Source organism: Sceloporus occidentalis, unplaced genomic scaffold, assembly GCF_023333645.1.
Source record: "Sceloporus occidentalis isolate IW3139 unplaced genomic scaffold, rSceOcc1.0.p SCAF_20, whole genome shotgun sequence".
NCBI classification, from domain to species: domain Eukaryota; kingdom Metazoa; phylum Chordata; class Lepidosauria; order Squamata; family Phrynosomatidae; genus Sceloporus; species Sceloporus occidentalis.
In genome coordinates, this window is record NW_028317000.1 from 460512 (window position 1) to 481417 (window position 20906).

General features: G+C 41.5%; 1 protein-coding gene across 9 annotated transcripts in view; it reads left to right on the forward strand.

The window, feature by feature from the left end:
- Nucleotides 1-20906, forward strand: part of LOC149301690 (receptor-type tyrosine-protein phosphatase U) — a 332194-nt gene that overhangs the window by 165791 nt on the left and 145497 nt on the right. For all 9 annotated transcript variants that reach the window (XM_089483669.1, XM_089483670.1, XM_089483671.1 and 6 more), the window contains exon 8: nt 14132-14440. In XM_089483669.1, coding sequence (XP_089339795.1) covers nt 14132-14440 — 309 coding nt within the window. The remainder of the gene's footprint in view (nt 1-14131; nt 14441-20906) is intronic.

The following is a 20906-nucleotide window of genomic DNA, read 5'->3' on the forward strand; positions in this document are numbered from 1 at the left end:
AGTTGTGGGTAATGTGAGTCACCCTACTCAGCAGCAGCAACAAAAAATGGTAGTGAGGCTTGTGCCTGAATCAAGGAACAATGTTCTATATGTCTAGACTGCTAGATTACAAACTGAGCTGTCAGAATATTCATCTACTGTATGAAAAGAAGACTGGTGGCTAACTGGGGATTTATAATTCCAAGTATAATTGCCCTTGACATCACCAAAAAGAAGACATGCATCCCAAACAATCAGGACAAAGGGTGCACATATTTGTATAAAATTGCATGTGGTAGTTTATATAGAGAGAGGCAGAATTAAAAAAGATGCTTATGATTTCATCTTACCTGCAAGAGCAAAAAATGACCCAGTAACCTATGTTCCTGTTTAGTCTGCTATCCAGGGCCAGAAACCTTTGTCCACTACATCAACACAGATGGTGATGTGGCAGTAGCAGTAAAATAGCAATGGGCATAGTGGAGGCAAGGGAAGGCAGACAAAGTTGCCGCTACACTGTTAGCAGGGGAAAGCTGTTGGCTCCAATAATAATAATGATTATGATTATTATCCCACCCCTCTGTACAACCGGGCTGGCTTACAACATTAAAATATACATTCCAGTAAAAATACATTCTATATCCCACCCACCCCTTAAAATACAATTAAACAGTTAATAGTTTAAAACATCACTTAAATAACAGCAAACAAACAATACATTTGTAGTCTGTATCTTCAGTGTTTGATTTCTAGATGGTTCTTGGCATCAGAAAATTCTAGGGAAAGAGGCTTGGAAAATCCATCCCAGAATACCCTGACTCTGAGGATACCTTTAGAAGCCATTGTTGTAGAAATAGCCCTCTTGCAACTGGTAGCCTTCCCTTTCCAACAACAGTGACAACTTTATCTGCCTTCCCTTATTGCCGTTGCACAGCCCTAACAAAAATACAGCCATGAACATAATGGATACCAGCATAGAGTACCGACAGCATTCAGTCTTCACTATTGTTAACTGTGGATGAGCAACTTTGCCCTGATTTTCCCTTCTTATGGTTCTTTATGTTTACATCTAACTTCTAATAGCTTCTAACTGTGGGTTGCAGTCTGTAAAAGTTAACACATTACTATCCTGTCTTGATGGTGCCCAAAGTAGTTTAGCTGATTTTAAAATATGTGTGTTTGCATGTATTTGTGTATATGTGAGTAGTGGTTTGAGCATTGGACAGGGCTCGATTTCCCACTCAGCCATTGCGTGACCTTGGGTGCATCACACACACTCAGAAAACTCCATGATAGGTTGCCTTACGGTCACCAAAGGTTGAGAATGACCTGAAGGCACACAACAATAAACCCACATCCCCTCCCCAAACAAATATATACACATATATACATACCTATACACACACAGATAGACACTCTTTACTTTCCCATTTCTAAAGAGGTAAGATAACATGTTCCTTTTAAGACACAGTTGGCCCTGTGTCCATGGCTTGGAAATATTAAAAGAAATATAAATTCCTAAAAGCAAACCTTGATTTTGCCATTTTATATAAGGGATACTATTTCACCACCCCATTGTGTTTAATGGGACTTGAGCATCCATGGATTTTCGTGTCCATGAGGGGTCCTGGAACGAAACCCCAGTGGATACCAAGGGCCCACTGTACTTTTTTTTTTAAAGCACATACGAATGCTGTAAGCAACATGGATTGTAGTAAAAAATACACTCTCCTCCCATCCATATGGTCATCACCTCAGCATGTAGACAGAGCATGGGGCAGTTGCAGAAGTCATAACAAGAGATAACACTTGAACCATAAGGTATTATGTGTCTTAACTTTTGTATGTTTTAAATCTCAATTTTATACTATTTTAACAGAGTTGATTTATTTATTTATTAAAATTTAGCTGTTTTTGTCTTGTGTTGGGTCCTTTTTTGGGAGAAAGGTGGCATAAAAATGAAATAAATAAATAAATATTCCTCCTCCATCATTTAGCGGAGCCTTACCTCTTTAAATATAAAAGTAACTAAACAATTAGAATCATAGAATCATAGAGTTGGAAGAAACCGCAAGGGCCATCCAGTTCAACCCCATTCTGCCATGCAGGAACTCTCAATCAAAGCATCCCTGACAGATGGCCATCCAGCCTCTGCTTAAAGACCTCCAAGGAAGGAGACTCCACTACGCTCTGAGGAAGGAGTGTGTTCCAGTGTCGAACAGCCCTTACTGTTAGGAAGTTCCTCCTAATATTGAGCTGGAATCTCTTTTTCTCTAGCTTGCATCCATTGTTCCAGTTCCTGTTCTCTGGAGCAGCAGAAAACAAGATTGCTCCCTCCTCAATATGACATCCCTTCAAATATTTAAACAGGGCTCTCATATCACCTCTTAACCTTCTTTTCTCCAGGCTAAACATCCCCAGCTCCCTAAGTCGTTCCTCATAGGACATGGTTTCCAGACCCTTCACCATTTTGGTCACCCTCCTTTGGACACGCTCCATTTTCTCAACGTCCTTTTTGAATTGTTTTGCCCAGAACTGGACACAATATTCCAAGTGGGGACTGACCAAAGCAGAATAGAGTGGCACTATTACTTCCCTTGATCTAGACACTATACTTCTATTGTTGCAGCCTAGAATCACATTGGCCTTGTTAGCTGCCACACTGCACTTTATAGATATTTACACTTTACAGTTATTGTATCCCTTAAAAGCTTACAGTTGTAAAGTAAAAAAGCAGTAAGGAAAGGAAGGATCTAACAGCACCTTTGAGACTCAGGGCACAGCTACACTGGCACCTTAATTCAAGTCCAATCCAGAGAATTATGCTCCAGAATGGCCTCGGACTGATCGCATTGGCAACTACATGCACTAGGCTGAGTTCAGTGTGACGCCACATTGTTTGTGCACATCAGCTAGTTGGACTGACACCGCATCAGCCCCACTAACCTGTCCCCTATTTTTGGAGCCTCCATCGCCATGTCCTTTTGGGCAAGAGTTCTGTGTGAAGCCTGCCTGATGTGCCACAGCTTCTGCTGAGGACAGAAATTAGCACTCGGATTCCTTGTTTCTTCCTCCTCCCTTTATGGGGTCACAGTAGGAGGGTGAAAAGGATGTTCTATCTTTAGATATGCTTTCTAGTTTTCTCTGTTTATTTGCATTGGGAGAATGACTGGGAGGCAGTCTTTCCCAATCCATCACTGTGTGCTCTAAATATCTGGGGGGGAAATAACACAAAGACAGGGGAGAGGAAAGATCTCACATCCTGCTGGATCATTCAGGTATCAAAGCTTTCCTTTCCTCCTTGATTCTTCACTGACTCCTTTTGCGTGATTCCTGGTGCAATATTTCTTTAATTTGCTATTTTTCTTTCTTTCTTTCTTTCATCTTCCCTTTGTTGTTTTTGTCTCTCCCTTTCATTTTATTTTCTGGGCAGCTCCCTGCCACATGTTCCTTGATGCACACACTCCCCATAGTTCATTGTGTGTCCTGCAACTGTCACTCTTTCTTTGGTGGAAGTGTGGGCTTGCATTTCGTCAGCAATGGAAGAAGATGGTGCCTCGGAAGATTTACTGTAATTTTATACATTAGGACATCCAGGCTGTTCCTACCAAGCAGAAAGTGAATGAACACACAGTAATGGAATCACTCTGCCAGAGCATACGACCTTGTCCTCTCACCCTGCAGGAGTGGCTTATTCTCCTAGGAGCTAAGACTGGCATCAGTAGAGGGACAAAGGAGACATAACAGCATGTCAGAGGATGCTGGGAGCACAATTGGCTTGTCCCATCGCTGTCACTTTTCCCTTCTGCTCTTAGGGCACAGTGTGTGCGTGTGCATGCCTGTGTTTCCTGCTTGAACTGCCATGACCTTATGGACAGTATGGAGTATCGCCTGAGATGACAAGCTGCCTTGCCACTCCGGTGCTATGTGAAGGAGGCTAGCACCGTAGTGACAGCCTCCCGTGTCCCAAGGTCACCCTAATTGCTCTTTGAAGGTCAAGGATGCTGCCTCTGTATTTTCTTTTTCTTTCTTTCTTTCTTTCTTGAACTGGAAGAGTTGGGGTTTGAGGCAGCTTAGATTGATTAATAATCTAATTGCAAAGCCTGGTACTAATTGTGTTGCACTCTTTTTCTGTCATATCCAGCCTGGAGCACAAAAAGGTTGAAATGTTCAGAGTGGAACTGGACTGCACTGCAGGACCCCGCATGTCTGGGGTAAAAAGCTGGATTTGGCAGCATTACTTTCTTGGGTGATAATTCCCAGAATTCCTGGCCATCATGGACATGTGTACAGCTGGGGGTGGGGGAGTTCTGGGAATTGTACTCCAAAGAAGTAATTTTGCTAAGCTCTAGTGAAGAGGTATGACAAATATCCTTACCGTGCTACCCCATATGAGCAATATGCAGAAATAAGGAAATACAGTTGCCTCGCCTTGGAAATCCATGGAGGAGGCAACCTCTGCAATTTCAATGAGGCTTGTCCCCTGTGCATGCACAGGCACACATACTGTACTATTCAAGCCTATGGGGCTTGAGTATGCGTGAGCCTTTGTTTGTGTGTGTGTGTGGGTCCTGAATGGATCCCCCACAGAAATGGAGGGCCAACTGTAGATATATCCTAAATTGTTATACCCATCAGCTGCCAATCCACCACAGTTCTTTTTGTTGTTGTTATATTTATTTTTATCTCACCTTCTTCCTAGAATTGGGACTCAAAGGCCTGTTACAGACTGCCAAAATAAAGCTGCTTCGGGTCTCTTTGGAGGTATGCTATTTAAATGATGCATGGGTCCTAAGAGTCCGGAGGTCGCGCCAAAGCCACACTCCATTCCTAAGCACCGGAGTGCAGCTTTTGGTGCAGCTTCTGGATTCTTAGGATGCATGCATCATTTAAATAGCTTACCTCCAAAGAGACCCGAAGCAGCTTTATTTTGGCAGTCTGTAACAGGCCAAAGCAGCTTACAGTTCCACCTTTTGGGATCTTCAGTTAAAAAAGCAAATCAAATAGTATGTCATATGCAGTTTGCCTTGACATTGAAGAAAGAAAGAAAGAAAGAAAGAAAGAAAGGGGTTTGTATTTGAAATAGGCACATGGAAAAATGCTCATTTTGGATATGTGCAAAACAACTCTTTAATGGACTTCAGTCAGTGAGAGGAATGCATAGAAGCAATACTTACAATTTAAAATCTCTGCCCAAATTTGCACATTTCAAAGAAGAAGAAGAAGAAAATACAATTCTTGTCTCATAGGAAAATCCCAGCAAATTATACATGGAGATGATAAAAAGAGCATGTCCACAGGTACAGTCTTTATAGATCTGAACAACGCTATTTATAATAAAAATGCTCCCTTCCTTTCTTCCAGTAGTACTCATCTACAATTATTTCTGTATAAGAAAGGCATATCTAGCTGTAGCAATTTTTCTGAAGTGCACACTTACCGATTTTTACAAGAACACAGAACAATGCCCCTGTAGGTATGTTGTGATTGACATGGATCATGGGGCCATATCTGAGTGCACTACAGCTGTACAGGTATTAGCACCTGTAAGCATAGAAAAGTTTGGAAGGTCTCAAATTTTGTGGATATACAGTATTCAGCGATATTCGGAGTGTTTCTATCACAGATAACTAACAAGGATGAACTCCACAGTTTCTTGGAGAAAGCTTTTTTTTAATGTTAGCCCTAAACTTCGAATCAAGACTGGGGTGGTAGAAGGGAGGAACCGTTGGGATGGTACCTTGGCATCCTTGTCTAGCAAGCATGGTGTTGTCATTTTTGTTGTTGATATCCAGCTGCAGTCTCAGTAAAGCCCATGAAGGATAGAAAAAGAAAAAAGAGAAGGAGAAGGATGGAGTGGTGGGGTGAAGAACAAGAAAACAGAGAGGGTTAGGGTTAGGGAGGGTTAGAGAGGAATGGGTAAAACTGGAGGGAGACCTTCCAGTGTCTCCCTTGAGACATCCTGCAATGGGGGACACTGTCTGGTCTTTCATCTCTTTTCCACCTCCGAGTACCATGATTTTATACATTCCTACATAAGCGCAAAAATGCACAGGCCAAATAAAGTGGGTTCTGGCCACTTTGAGGGAGTGTCATTTAGGTGATGCATGCCCCCAAAGCAGCCAGAAATCACGCCAGGAGGCTAAAAGCCACCCCAAAAAGAGAAGACATAATCTGCTCCTAGTGGTGCTGGTTTGGGACCTGTGGTGGTGGCCCACTTTGGAAGCAGGCCATGTAGTAGCCACAGTCCTGACAAGATTGGTGTCATAGAAGTAAGTCTCCTATGGTGCCATCTGCTTCACCCCATAGAAGTAAGTCCAGTTGGGTTTAGTGGGACTTACTCCCAGGTAAGAGGGTAGAGGATTAGAGCCTTATTTGAGAATAAATTCCTTTGGACCCAGCAGAAAATAGATTCAAAGAAATTTGGGGAGAATCCGGCTATATTTTTTGTTGGATTGGGGATAATAGGCTTATAAACTAGTTGGACTGGGGATGATAGGCTTACAAACTAGTTGTTCCATTCTATAATTTTTTTTTCTAATCCTGTTAATCTTGAGGAAAGATCATGTGGGTAACTTTAAATGTCAGTGGTTAAACTGAATGAGGAAGCGTTTCAGGGTGAAGGAACCCGGCACAGGAGCCATTCAGTGGGAATGCAGATGGAGATTGACTGGAAAACAATAGAAGGTTATTGGTTGATATGGATATGTAAATATATGTATATCCACATATCAATATCATGTAGCATGCTAGAAAGAAAAACAGCCGCTGCAGTCACGTGACCTAAAATAATCAAATTTGTTTAACATGTGGACATGGTAGGAATACCCTTTTGTGGATGCTTGACTTTGTTACTTTAGGTGGGGGAAATGTGTTTAAGACCAATTTGAGTTCAAATTAAGACTCATGAGTACAGTGTTAACAGGGTCAAATGGGGTGCAGGATACTGCACACTGGAGGTGAAATACTTTGCAGGTGTGGATTCATCCTTTGTTATGTAACTTACTATTCTGTTTTTGTGCACCCCTACTGACCACTGTCTATGGAATGGCTCTACATCAGGACACAGAATCATTTATGTCCATAGTAATGAGGGTGGGGGGCATGGTTTCCTCTGAAAGTGCCCTTTATTCTCAGAGACTTTCCAGAGCCATGGCAGCCCACAGAGACATAGCTACATTTATATCCTTCCTTACCTCCAATAAGATGAAAGCAGTATCCTCCCTGTTGTATCATCACAATAATGCTCTGTGGTAGGCTAAGCTGACAAAAGGGGGGACTAGTCCCAGGTCACCTAGTTTATTCCATATCTCAAGAGAGACATGAATTTGAAAGTCCCATCCATGCCACAGTGATTCTTGCTACAAATAAACCAAAACCAAAGGACACACGCACACGCACACCTACTCCTGCTCTCACTGCAGGCCATTGCTGAAAAAAGCTATCCTGCTTTTGCAGGCTACAGATGGGGTCATGAAAATGGTCCAGCACAGCTTGAAAGAATGTAATGATTTAGTATCCTGGAGAGAAAATACAGGAAAGACCTTATTTAGTATGCAGGCCATCTCTGTCTTGTGGTGTCCTTTTGCTTCACTGTTTTTGGCTGCCTTCTTATAAGAGAGTATGTTTTATCTTAGGATGTTTACTTCTTGGACCGTGGAACTTGGATAATGCCTTTGATTCCTAGGAAAACATTCTTCTCAAGGCTTCCTTGTCTGTTGCATAGCACCATTAATGGCAATCTGCCAGTCTGTTATCTTCCTTGTTTGTTTGTTTGTTTGCTTGTTTATAAAATGCCTACATTAATAAGGCACTGCGTATACAAATCAAATGAGATACTGGCCCATGCCTGTCGTCAGGCTTACAGGCTAAATAACAGTGAATGACACAGGAATGGTAGAGAAGATATTCATAGCTAATTGGGAATACACTGGTGGCCAACTTGGTGGTGTATTTTCAACAAGGAAAGGGGTGGAACTTGGTTGGACTCTCTGATTCCCCAAATGCTGGCCATATTGGCTGGGGGACTTTGTACATTGCTATCCCCAAAAACTCATTTTCCAACACTGGAGACAAAGCATAAGCTCCCAGCAGCCCTATTGAAAGGGTTTGAATGAGAGCTTAGTGAAAATTATTCTAAAAACTTGAATCCCCAGCAGTTACGACATTGTATGCGCAGCCTATGATATTGCAACACTGAACAGGCTGCCACTGCCATTTTTTAAAAAAGAGTATGCTCAAGCAGCAGGTGGGGCAGAAATCGACACCAACAGTAACAGGTGTGGTTCTCCCCCATTTCTTGGACTGAAGGATTGAGGGTCCTTGCCACTAATTCTGGGTTCTATCAGTGCTTTTTAAAAATCAACCTTTGGCCACAGCCTGAATTAACATCAAAATTCCAGTTAAACATCCTTAAATTTTGGAATTTCAGGATATTTATATGGGAAATGACCAGGCTCTAGTAGTACTATTTCAGGCTATTTATCATAAGCATTCATAGATATATAAGATAACATTCCCCTTAGGGAGAGACAGACCTGACAATGTAAAGTCGAAAGCTTTCATGGCCGGCATTCATAGTTTTTTTGTGTTTTTTTGGGGGCTATGTGGCCATGTTCCAGAAAAGTTTCTTCCTGACGTTTCGCCAGCATCAGATCAGGTGATGCACCAACCAAACGGCAAGGCCACCATCAGGACTCCAGGCGCCATTATTGTGCCATTGGCACACGGGTGCGCACCGATGATGCACGCACAACAATGCTTGGATGCTGCACTATGCCTACATCATCATAGCAGCCCCCATGTAGATGGGGCCAAGCCATGGTGGCGCCAGTGGTGTGTAGTAGGGGTTGGGAGCATGCAGACGCTCTGCACTCCCGAGCCCTAAAATTGGCTCCAGACTGCCGCTTTCCGGCAGTCTGTACCAGGCCTGAGTTATCACAACATAATGATGTTGCCAGAACTGAAGAACTTTCAGCTACAAAGTACAGTCGGTCCTTCTGATACACAGATTCAAGCATCCACAGTTTGAAAATGTTCAAAAAAAGTATAAATTTCTAATATCAAACCTTGATTTTCCATTTTTTATAATGGACACCATTTTGCTATGTCAATATATTTAATGAGACTTGAGCATCCACAGATTTTGTTATCCACGGGGGATCTTGGAACCAAACCCCAGCGGTTACCTGTTAGAAAAAACTTTGTTATGGGTGATGTCTCTTGCTGCCGGTGGTTCTGAACTGGTACCAACTGGAACAGATGCAGTCTTCTCTGGAACTCAGGAACAAAGTAACTTCAACACAGATTTTCACTCAAATGAGGGTTTATTGACTTTGTTACTATTTACACATTCACAGCAGGCTACTATACATCTATTCTCTTTCAGAGTCCATGCTAGAAGAAAAAAAACTTGAATATGACATCAGTCTTTGTTCTCTCAAAAGATCAACTTTCCCACCAAGTGGTCACACCTCTTTCTCATGAAGTCACCATGTAACACAAGAGCATAACAATAACATAATTTGTTTATATTTTGTCTCAGCCAATGTCCTTGAACACTTGTTCTTCCAGGTCTAGGCTTTCTGGCCTTCTACAGGAACCATTTTAAACTTTAGTTAACCATTGACACATCTGAACATTTTCAATACAAATAGAAATATATTTTAACAATAACAAAGGTCCATGTATATCAATGGGACAGAAATTCAAACATGTTTGCACACCAACATGCCTTTCATCTTCACACCAAAACATTCCTTTTCCCAGGACTGTCATTCCTTTTCTCCCTGGACCAAGCATTCCCACAGAACTGGGACAGCTGAAATTTCCTCCCTCCACATCTGCTCATTACCCAGCTTCAAAAAAGACAAACCATCTTTACACACAGTAGCCCTAATATATACAGCATATTTAATATACCTATATTCAGATGCATGCTACAGGTCATATATAGTCATACTCACTAGTATCTATTGATAGCCTTACCCTGAATGATTTTTTCTAATCCCCCCCCCCCCCAAGAAAGTAATGTAAATTGGTGATCAATTCCATAGTTTGCAAATTTTCTTGTATCATGTGCCTATAGACCACGTTCTTGGGTTTGACACAGACCTTTAAATGGCATTGGACTAGAATGCCTGAAGGGTACTTTCTCACATAATAACCCACCAATTCCATGAGGTCTGAAGACTTCTTCTAATATCTCCAGGTAACAGCAAGGAAAAGATTCCCAGGAAGGGATTATAAGGAAACCAGGGACCATCTAGCCAGATGTGTTAGGTTTTCTGTTCTTTTGAAAGGGACTGGAGAGCCAGGAATGGAATTGGAGTTGCCACACATGGAATTGGACTGTGATGAAAATAATACAAATGGAATCTCTCACTGTTAATTTATAAACTCCCTATTCTTGATCTGGACTCATGACCCTGAAATCTCCATTATTTGGAAGAGGGAGAGTCATGTAGACAGTGACCTTTTGTTCCACACACACACACCTCTTTATCTTGTATTTAAGATATAGATTAGAAAGGGAACTTACTCCTTGATTTATATGTGTTAATGCCCGTTTTACAAGTGTTAATCAAGATTCCTTACTTAAGTGACAGACTTGTTGCATGAATGGTGGTCAGACAGGATGAGCTTTGATCTCAGATATTGATGTTCATCTTACTCTTTACAAGTTGTAAAAGGGTATATGAGCTGGACTGTGAAAATTATTTGGTTGCCTCACTCTGGACTTCTAGAATCTGCACCTTTATTTCTGCGGCAGAAATCAACCTGCCTTTTCCCTACACCTTGCTCACATTGCCTCTGCTAATTTGGATCCTCTGCTGAGCAATGAATCAGTCTTGTGACAGGAGAACCACTTGTTTTTAATGTCCATCCCTAGTGAGCTTGGTTCTTTTTCTTGCAACCAGTGGGAAGGGCATGGGACACTCTGTGCTTTAAGCTCGTTGGTTTTGTTTGATATATATTTGGTTACCTCTTAGCATGCCATTTAAATTTTTTAAAAGAGTTTTCACGTTTTAAAAGCCTGCTTTGTTTCTTGAAGGAATGGGAGGGGGGAGCTCTGGTCACATATCTCCAAGTGAAGGTCTGCCAGGAACTCTGCAAATACAGTGGTCCCTCCACATTTGCTGGGGTTAGGTGGAAGACCCCTGTGAATGTGGAAAAACAGCAAATAAAAAAAACACTATTCTCTTTAACTAAGGCCCCATACAGACAGGCCAAAATAAAGCCTGGTCACTTTGGAGATACAGTATGCTGTTTAAATGATGCATGTGCCCTGAGTCCAAAAGCCATGCCAAAGCCACGATCCAGTCCGGCGCAGCTTCTGGACTCTTAGGACGCATGCATCATTTAAGCAGCATACCTCCAAAGTGACTCAAAGCAGCTTTATTTTGGTCTGTCTGTCTGGGGCCTAAGAGAACATCTCTCTAGGAATCCAGTCATCCAGTGCAAATCTGTGGCCAACATCTGCCAGATGTTGATAACAGAATCATGTTGGAGGATCTACAAATGCCTAGAGAAGCGTTTTCTCTAGAACTTTTTAGGTTCTCCAGCACAACACTATGGTCAACATTGGGCAGATTTTTGTTGGAGGACTTAGAGATTCCTAGGGAGAACATATAAATCAAAACCACAAATAATCAAATCTGCAAAAGCTTGCTGGTAGTGCTACTACTCCCTCTGAACTGAGAACAGGTGAGCAAGTCTGGGCCAAGCCCAGCCATTCCCATAATCCTCAGGAAAGGTTCAACATCTTGGATACATTTCTAAAGGTCATTCCCTAACTGGCATTGGAGCTGTGAACTACTACTGATCAAAGTTAAATAGGTGAATCTTTTTTTTCTAATACTGTTTTTTTTTTAAAAGCCACCGTTCTGAATTATGAAGACATCTACAAAATTTGGATGTTAGAACACACACACACACACACCACAAACCAAATGAAACATATCACTCACCCATATTTATGTTCTTTTCTCTGAACCTAGCTGTGAGATCAGGACTATGATGAGAGGATTGGTTCAGGCTGTAGCCTGCAGGGAAGAAAGATGGAGGAAGGATTCAATTCCCCTCCCTCATGTGCCCTTTACAACAGGCAATATCCATTCCACTTTATGAGTAGAGAGAACAAGCATGTGAACAAATAAATATGATTTCCACTTTGGCATCTAGATGGCCTTCAGTCCCCACATAACCTGCCAATTTTCCATTATATCTAGATTTATTGGTGAAATTCTAAGTAGAACAGAATGGTGTAGGAAACATGTAGTACAAGAACTGTTTCCCCTCATTACCTCTAAGTGATTCTGTGTGAAACTTTCTTCCCATTGTAAATAGCAGGTATACAGAGATGGGGATTCTGACTGTGATGCAGGTAAGGAAAGCAAAGCAAAGATACTAGTCTTGTTAGGGCAAACTAGTCTCATCTAATTTGGCCTCATATTTCTCTTCTTAACGTGTATAGTTGCACCTCCCAACTCACGGGGGATCCATTCTGGATCCCTGCAAAAATGACGATTCACACATATGCAAGTCCCATAGAGAATAATGGTGCACACACCCATTTTAAAGATAGCAGCTCGTCCCTCCCATGAGACCGTGGACTCCGTGTCCACACATATAGAGGGATGACTGTATTTTATCTGGCTCGGTGGTGCTGTTGTGTTTTGTACATTGCTATGGATTTAAGTGTATATTGTCATCTGTATTGAAAACTGCAGTAAGTATATATATTTTTGTCTAACAGTAGTGTATAAGACACACATAAATAAATTTAAAAGTATTGTGTTCTCCACACTGCAAATCAAGGAAAGGACTCAAAATCAAACTTTAAAGAGTTTGGGAGGCATTCGTATTGTCAAGAGTATATTCATAAACAAGACTTCTGCAGCACAGCTTGGAATATGAAGATAAAATCCAGTGGGACACAGTTTCTCATTTTTAACAGTAATGATAGAAATGGTAATATCTCTGAGATGTATCACCATGGCAGTGTAAATTCAGACACTGTGTGGACAACTAAAAAACCTTTAAAATAACAGCTGCAGAAAAACAACCATCATAAAATTGGTAGATTTTTTTTATCATTACAAGAGAAAAAAGAGATCAAGCGATCAGATTGATTAGTCCAGATGTGCTGCCAGAGGAAGGAAGCTAGTGCTCCATTTTGCTAAGTCTTTTTATCAGCTAGTGCTATCTCTTTCAACATTTATGAAAAATTAAAAAATATATTTAACTGGAAGGAAGCAGTGCACAGAAACAGGGGAGTTGTCATTTCCTGAAATATTGCTACAAAGCATGAGTGACTAAACATTTCCCACTTGTGAGGATTGGGCAGCATTCCGATTACATTGTACTGTAACAAAAATTGTAGGTCATGTTTCATCCAAATGAAGGAACTATTATTTAAGGTTCCCTGAACTGTAGGAATGGCATCCCCTATTTCACCTAAATCTTCATGGTCATAACTGATAGAATCCCATATTCATGTATGGTGTTTTCAGCTACAAGATGTGATGATGGCTTATGAGTTGGACTAGGCCTGCTCTTTCAAGGACATCGGTGACTATTACTAATGCAGGCATGATGGAACCTCCAGATCTAGAAGTCTCTGACTATCGGTTATTAGTAAGCAGTAGAAAGAGATGTCTTTTGCATTTGTGCCCTATTTGTGTACTTCTGGTTGGCCAATAAAATGTTGGACTGCACATGAGAATTCTGGGTTTGAATACCTCTGAGCTGTTAAATGTACCTAGTGACCACTCTGTCACAGCTTGAACTACTTCAAAGGACTGTTGATCAGAGTAGGAAAAGTGAAGGAAGAGACGTGTGCACAACTTTGAGCTTACTGGAGGAATAAGTGTAAAATGCTAAAAAAATATGCTGCCTTGAGGCAAGAGGCTTCCATTTCTTTTTTAGAACATAAGAATGCCGAAAGTTATTCCACGGCAGCTTTCCAGGGCTTGAGATAGAGATCTGTGCTGTTGTTTGTTGCCAGATCTCCTGTGAGCTAGAAACGTGAATGACTGCAGATGTTCTCCTACTAAGCCTGGTGCTCTTGTGCATTCGCATCTTGCTTCCAGAATTAATTATGTTTCTTTTGCCATTGGTTTCATTCTATTCTCTTTCTGTTCCATGGCAGAACCCATGAGGGCACCCAAAGGCCTTGCCTTTGCTGAGATCCAATCCAGGCAGCTGACCCTTCAGTGGGAGCCTGTGGGCTACAACCTGACACGCTGTCATGCATACACTGTCACACTCTGCTATCGTTATGTGGTTCGCACCAGCCACAACCAGACCTTTCATGAATGTGTGAAGATGGAACACAGTGTCAACCGCTACACCATCAAGAATCTACTGCCTTATAAAAATGTCCATGTGAAGCTCATCCTCTCTAACCCTGAGGGACGGAAAGAAGGCAAAGAAATGATATTTCAGACCGATGAAGATGGTGAGTCAAAAGGACAGGGGTGTGGAGGGCAGGATGGGATGGAGACAGTTTTGTCCTCTAGTATCAAGAAATCTTGTTCGTATGGGAGTTGGAGGATAATGGCTTATTCAAAATCCATACAGATGGAGTTACATACTTCTGGATTAATAAAGCTAATTTGTTGAGAATGCTTCACAGAGATATAAGCAGTAGTGTAATGGCTGATTTCTTCCAGATATCTTCTTCAGTAGTCTTGGTGAAGAGGGAGGGAAGGAAATGAGCTTGCTGTCACTTATGACATAGCACCTATGATGCTTTGAAGCACCAGAGAGAGGAACAGGCATACAAAAGCTACTTTGTCAGGCACCCAGGAGGAACAACAGTTTCTGTATCACATTGGAAGACAAAAGTTCATAACAGAGACGGATGAGTAGGCAGAATGAGGTAGATGCCTCAGGCAGCAGATGATGAAAGACAGAGAGCAAGGGGCAAGACCACCATGTTTTGTGTCCAAAAGCCCCTAACCTTACCTATTTTCCCTCCATGTGGTAGAGAATGCTGTACCTTCACCAGTACTGAAGTAGAAAGTAAAATTGACCATGTCATCTATCCAGACAGAAGGCTTTGAGAAAGGCTTTTGGAAGTTCAGCTTTAAATGCAGTGGTACCGAATGTAGGTTGCTACCTCTTTTTTCTGACAGCTTCCATGACTGGCATGTCCAATCTAGTGAATTTGGTCAGTGTGAATGGTTGAAAGAGAGCCAGCATGGTGCAGTGGTTTGAGTGCTGGGACTACAACTAGGAAGACCAGAGTTCAAGTCCCTGCTCAGCCATGAAAATCCACTGAGTTATCTTAGGCAAGTCACCTGCTCTGGGCTTCAGAGGAATGCAAAGGCTCAGAACAAATTCTGCCAAGAAAAGCCCATCTTAGGGTTGCCAGAAGTCAGAAATGACTTGACACTGACACAAACAGTGTTCTCAGAAAAGGAAAAGAGTGCTCAACCTGAGGATAATGGAGCAGAAGACAGAATTGGGGAATTTCAGCATAGAATAAGTAAAGAGATAGTACAGGAATACCTTGTTAATCTAAATGAATTTAAGTCTTCAGGACCAGATGAACTACATCCAAGGGTATTAAAAGAGCTGGCAAATGTAATATCGGAGCCATTGGCAATAATCTTTGGAAACTCCTTGAGAACAGGAGAAGTCCCAGCAGAATGGAGGAGGGCAAACGTTGTCCCCGTCTTCAAAAAGGGAAAAAAAGAGGATCCAAACAATTATCGTCCAGTTAGTCTCAATACCAGGAAAGATTCTAGAGCAGATCATTAAACAGAGTCTGTGAACATTTAGAAGGCAATACCATAATCACAAAAAATCATAACGGGTTTCAGAGGCAAGTCACAGGAGTTTAGTGCATAGCTAAAAAATGTGACTTACCACTGCTGATTTCAATTTTATCTTTTCAAAACCGGGAAGCTCCCGGTTGCAAATTGGCTGGCTGAGCTCGGATTCTAGCTGGAAGTTAGCCGGCCTGCACTCGGCCAGCGGCATCGGCAGCAAAATGCATGGGATAAAATCTGAATGTATCCTGAATTCAAACTGAAATTGACAATGGTAAGTTGTGTTTTTAGCTGTGTGTTAAACTCCATCCTCTGAAGAAACTTGCCAAGAAAACCCCATGATAGATTTGCCTTAGGGTCACCATAAATTGAAAATGACTTGAAGGCATACAACAACAAAGGAATCTATACAAATTTGTGTGGAGAGAGGGAAATCAGTTTGGTGCTGGAAGAACAAGAACTTTGCCAAAATCAGCCATTTTGTAAGTAGTAATATGCTACAAGGCAGATGGCATATGAAGCAAACTGTCAGTATTTGGAAGGACAGAACAAATAAAAATGCTACAGCATGGAAGGTTAGATGTGGAATGAATGAAAGACAGGGAAAGACAGATTGATACAACCAGAATTACATCTGTACTGTAGAGATAATGCAGTTTGAGACCACTTTAAGTACTGTAGCACCATCCTGTGGAATCTGGGATTTGTAATTTAACAAGGTGTTTCTCCTTCTTTGCCAAAGAATGCTGGGGCTTCTCAAAACTACAAATCCCAGAATTCTGTAGGATGGAGCCATGGCATTTAAAGTGGTATCAAGCTGCATTATTTCTGCAGTGTAGGTGCAGTCCAGGTCATACCAGGCATCCTGAAAGCTTTAAGGGAAATGTTTTGTGCCTGTACCCCATTTTTCGGAGTTGGGTGATCTTTGTCCTGGTGTCAGGTCAGCATTTAAGAGTTTGAACCATTTAAGGGTTTGAATCCATCCTCCATGCATTTAGTAAGTCCATTCGTTCAAGGACTGTTCATTGATGAGAAACTATGGAAATATAGTGTGATACTGTGGAGCAGGACAGCAATTCACTGTTGTTACCATGGTTACTATTCAACCATAGCTATATAGGCCTGATACCAGTGGATCATTGTTCTTTTCTGCACCTTGTCCTGCTTCAATATTTTTTTGGGGGCGGGGGGGGTGTCTTATCTCAGGGTTCTTATAGCAAATCAACGACCTGAAGGCAAAAGTATGGTTGGGCTGCAAAAACTGTAATGAGGAGGAAAGGAGGAAATAAGCTAGAGAAAATCTGTTTGCTTGTCCTTGGGTTATTCTAAATCTGATTTAAATTACATGATTGTGGCAGGTATTCTCCACAAATGCACATATAAAGGAATGAAGGAATTTGAAGTCACGGACACGGTAGATTGCTGCAAGGAGAATCTGCCAAGGTTGTCCGCTTTCCCAAGCTAACCAATGTGTGATTTACATATGCATCAGAATGAGTAAAGAATGAGATGGAGGGAGCAGAGCAGAGTAGAAATGATTATATCACTTCAGACAGTAGGTCTGGGGATCAGTCTTTTAAATGCCCACCTATATGAGATAAACTTCCACGCAAGTAGAAAATGAGCGCAGCAGAGTATGTGCAAGACCAGAATCTTTACTTCCTAATAAGCTAGTTGTTTGTTTTGTTTGTTCTTGTTAACTGCCCTTGAGTCAATCCCAACTCGTGGCGACATTGTGACTGAGACATCTCCAAGCCCCCCTGTCCTCCACTGCTCTGCTTAGGTCCTGCAACTTCATACCTGTGACCTCCTTAATAGAGTCCATCCATCTAGTATGTGCCTTCTTCTTTTTTTATTCCCTCCACCTTTCCTAGCATTATTGTTTTTTCCAATGAGCTGTGCCTTCTCATGATGTGACCAAAGTAAAACAGTCTCAACCTAATCTTTTTGCCTTCCAGGGAGATTTCTGGCTTGATCAGTTCAAGGGCTCATTTGTTTGTCTTTTTGGCCATCTACAGCAGGGGTAGGCAACCTTTTTGAGCCGGGGGCCGGGTTGCTGTCCCTCAGACAACTGGGGGGCTGAAGCCAAAAAATAAATAATTAAATAATTTTTTAAAAATGTAAATAAATAAATAAACCGGGACAAATGTAGGACAACATTTTCAAATGGTGGACACTTTTTTTTTAAAAAAAGTGGAGGACACGCAAAAAATTTGCTGATTTTTTAAAAAATGTTAATGTAAATGCATGTTTCTGAGGCGTCTATAGTCAATTGCCCCTGTGCGCGAGAGGCCAAAGGCCTCGGCGGCAAGACTGGGCTGGGGCCGGTCCCAAGGCCTTGCCGGGCCGCATCCGGCCCACGGGCCGCAGGTTGCCTACCCCTGGTCTACAGTATCCCCAGCCCTCTTCTCCAGCCCCACATCTCAATGAGTTGATTTTCATCTTAACCCCTTTCTTCACCATTCAGCTCTCACATCCATACATGGTGATGGGGAATACAGTGGCATGTACAATTCTAACTTCCGTGCTTAGTTGTATATCTGTACCCTTTAGGATTTGTCTCTTTTATTTTGTTTTACTTACAAGGCATTTTCTAATGGAGGATTAGTGGAAATTGGCATCCCTCTCTCCCTGCAGACTCCAGTCTGAAGTGGTTTATTGAGCTCTTCATGGTTCTGCTGTATGTGTCGATCTGTCCCAAGGATGTGAGCATTAGGCGGTGGTGGGTTAAATCCCTCCTCCGACCTTCTATTTTTGCAGAGTTTACATCTCATTACAGAAGCTTATTTTCAGAGCAGGCTATTTTCCTTTCATCTTTGTGTAAAGCATATCAAAGCTTAATAACAGTAACAACAATTATTCTAATTACTTCTTTGTTCTCACCCAGCACTTTTCATCTGTAGGCCTCAAATCCCAATTAATTAAGGTTCACAACACCTCTGTGAAGTAGATATTAATGGTGACAAAGGGCCCAGAGTTCAGCCTGCTTCTGATGTTTGCTCTGTGTAGATGGCTCATTACTTTTGACCTGAATAAGTGCTGTTTCACATCACGTAAGACATTTCCCAATTCTTCCATTGATAATTGGGGCACAGCTTTTGACTGGCATTTTTAAATCAAAAGTTCCTGTGGTGCATTTGTGTAGAAGATGGACCCATGTGCAACAGTTTTGTGCCAAGAGTCATCAAAACAGCAAATCGAGCTGGTACTTGAATACCAGGAGGCTGCACAGCTAATGTTGGCGTTGAAAACTTCATCTCTGTACAGATTCAGAATTAGCCATGCTTAAATTTAAGGTAGAACCAATATGGAGTAGTGGTCTGGACTATGATTCTGGACACCAGGGTTCAAATCCTTGCTCAGGTGTGGAAACCCACTTGTGAATTTGGGAGGTCACATGCTCTCAGCCTTAGAGGAAGGCAAAGGCAACCCTCTCCTCAAACAAATCTTGGCAAGAAAACCTTGTTATAGGGTTGCCTTAGGGTCACCAGAAGTCAGAAACTACTTGAAAGCACACAGCAACAATAAATTTAAGGTCTTGCCATTAGTTTGCTTCCAAGTACTTCTTATAACAATTCAACTGAGCAGTGGTAGCTAGTTCGAATTCAACCATAATCTCTTGATCCATGCCCAAGTCGGGACCAACAGTTTGCCCCTTTGCAAACTGTGTTGATTTTGTACATGTTTACTCATAAATCCATTCCCATCTTATTTTACCACCAGTCTATAAACTAAAAGTGCATTTAAATGGAATGCTTTCCCCCTTGAACATGAAGTATACTTTTTTCTAAAATGTACATTTTTGTGCAGGTTGTTGTTGTTGTTGTTGTATGCGTGCCAGGAACTGTATTACGAAATTTGTAGAACCAGAAATGCACAATTGGCAGTATTAACTCCATTGTAATCCATGTATTAGTCCAGAAAGTGTGAAGATTTGAATCTTAGGTTGTTGTTGTTGTTTTTAAAAAGTGCAGGTGGAATAAATTAATGGGCCCCATTTGTTTCAGTATTCCTTCCTTCAAAAACAAGTAAATTAAGAAACCAAGGGTGCACTTTTTATTAATCCCACTCATATTCAACCATTCCTTGTCTTTGCCATTTACACAGTGGGTGGGAAGCTGAGGCTCTCCAGATGTTTTTGGACTATAACTCTCATGATCTTTTCCAGGTGGCCTTACAGACTTGACCTAGAGTGCAGCACCACCTGAATAACCACAGAGTCTCCATCTCAACAGAGCAGGGAGCTTTCCTGGTACTGAAGTAGTTGTCCTCTGGTGGCTGTATCTGTCCTTAATGGCTATCAGTTTGTTAAACAGACTGTTTCACCTGCTTTCTCACTTCTTCTCTATCGGATAATCGTGTGGATGAACTCTCTTATGTTTGCACATTGCTTCTCCTACTTTATCAAGCACTGGCTCCATTTAGAACTCAGGTTCCAGATAACAGGATCTGTGTTCTAAATGTGTGATCCCATATAAAATCATATAGGTAGGAAATGTGTGATCCTCCAGATTTGTTTGGACTGCAACTCCTGTGTTCCCTAGCAGTCATAATCCATGGTGAGTGATCATAGGAGCTGTAGTGCAGCAACACCTGGAAAGCCAAACATTCTCCATCCCTTCTATGTAGTTCAGTTGTCCAAAATATCCACAAACTCTTTATCCATAGATTCAGCCATCCATGGCTTGAAAATATTTTTAAAATACATAATTTCCAAAAAGCAAAGCTTGATTTTGCCATTTTGTATAACAGATACCATTTTACTATGCCATTGTATTTTTATGGAAATTGATAATCCATGGATTTTGTTATTTACAAGTGGGCCTGGAACCAAACGTCTGCCGATTTCAAGGGCCCACTGTATTTGTACTGTATTCCGAAGGGCAGTTTTGATAAAAGGAAAGTTCACTAATGTCTCACTATGTTTGTGATTCTTCACCATACTTTTCATGGGCCAATTATTTCTTACACATATGGCAGACTGACAAAACTCTTTGAGAGGAAATACTAAACATTTCACAAAACTACTGTTCCCCAAATTCCATAGCATTGAGCCATGGCAGCTAAAATGGTGTCAAACTGGATTGTATCTGCAGTGCAGATGCAACATAACCCATTCATCTCTACCCTACATATTTCAGGATTTGT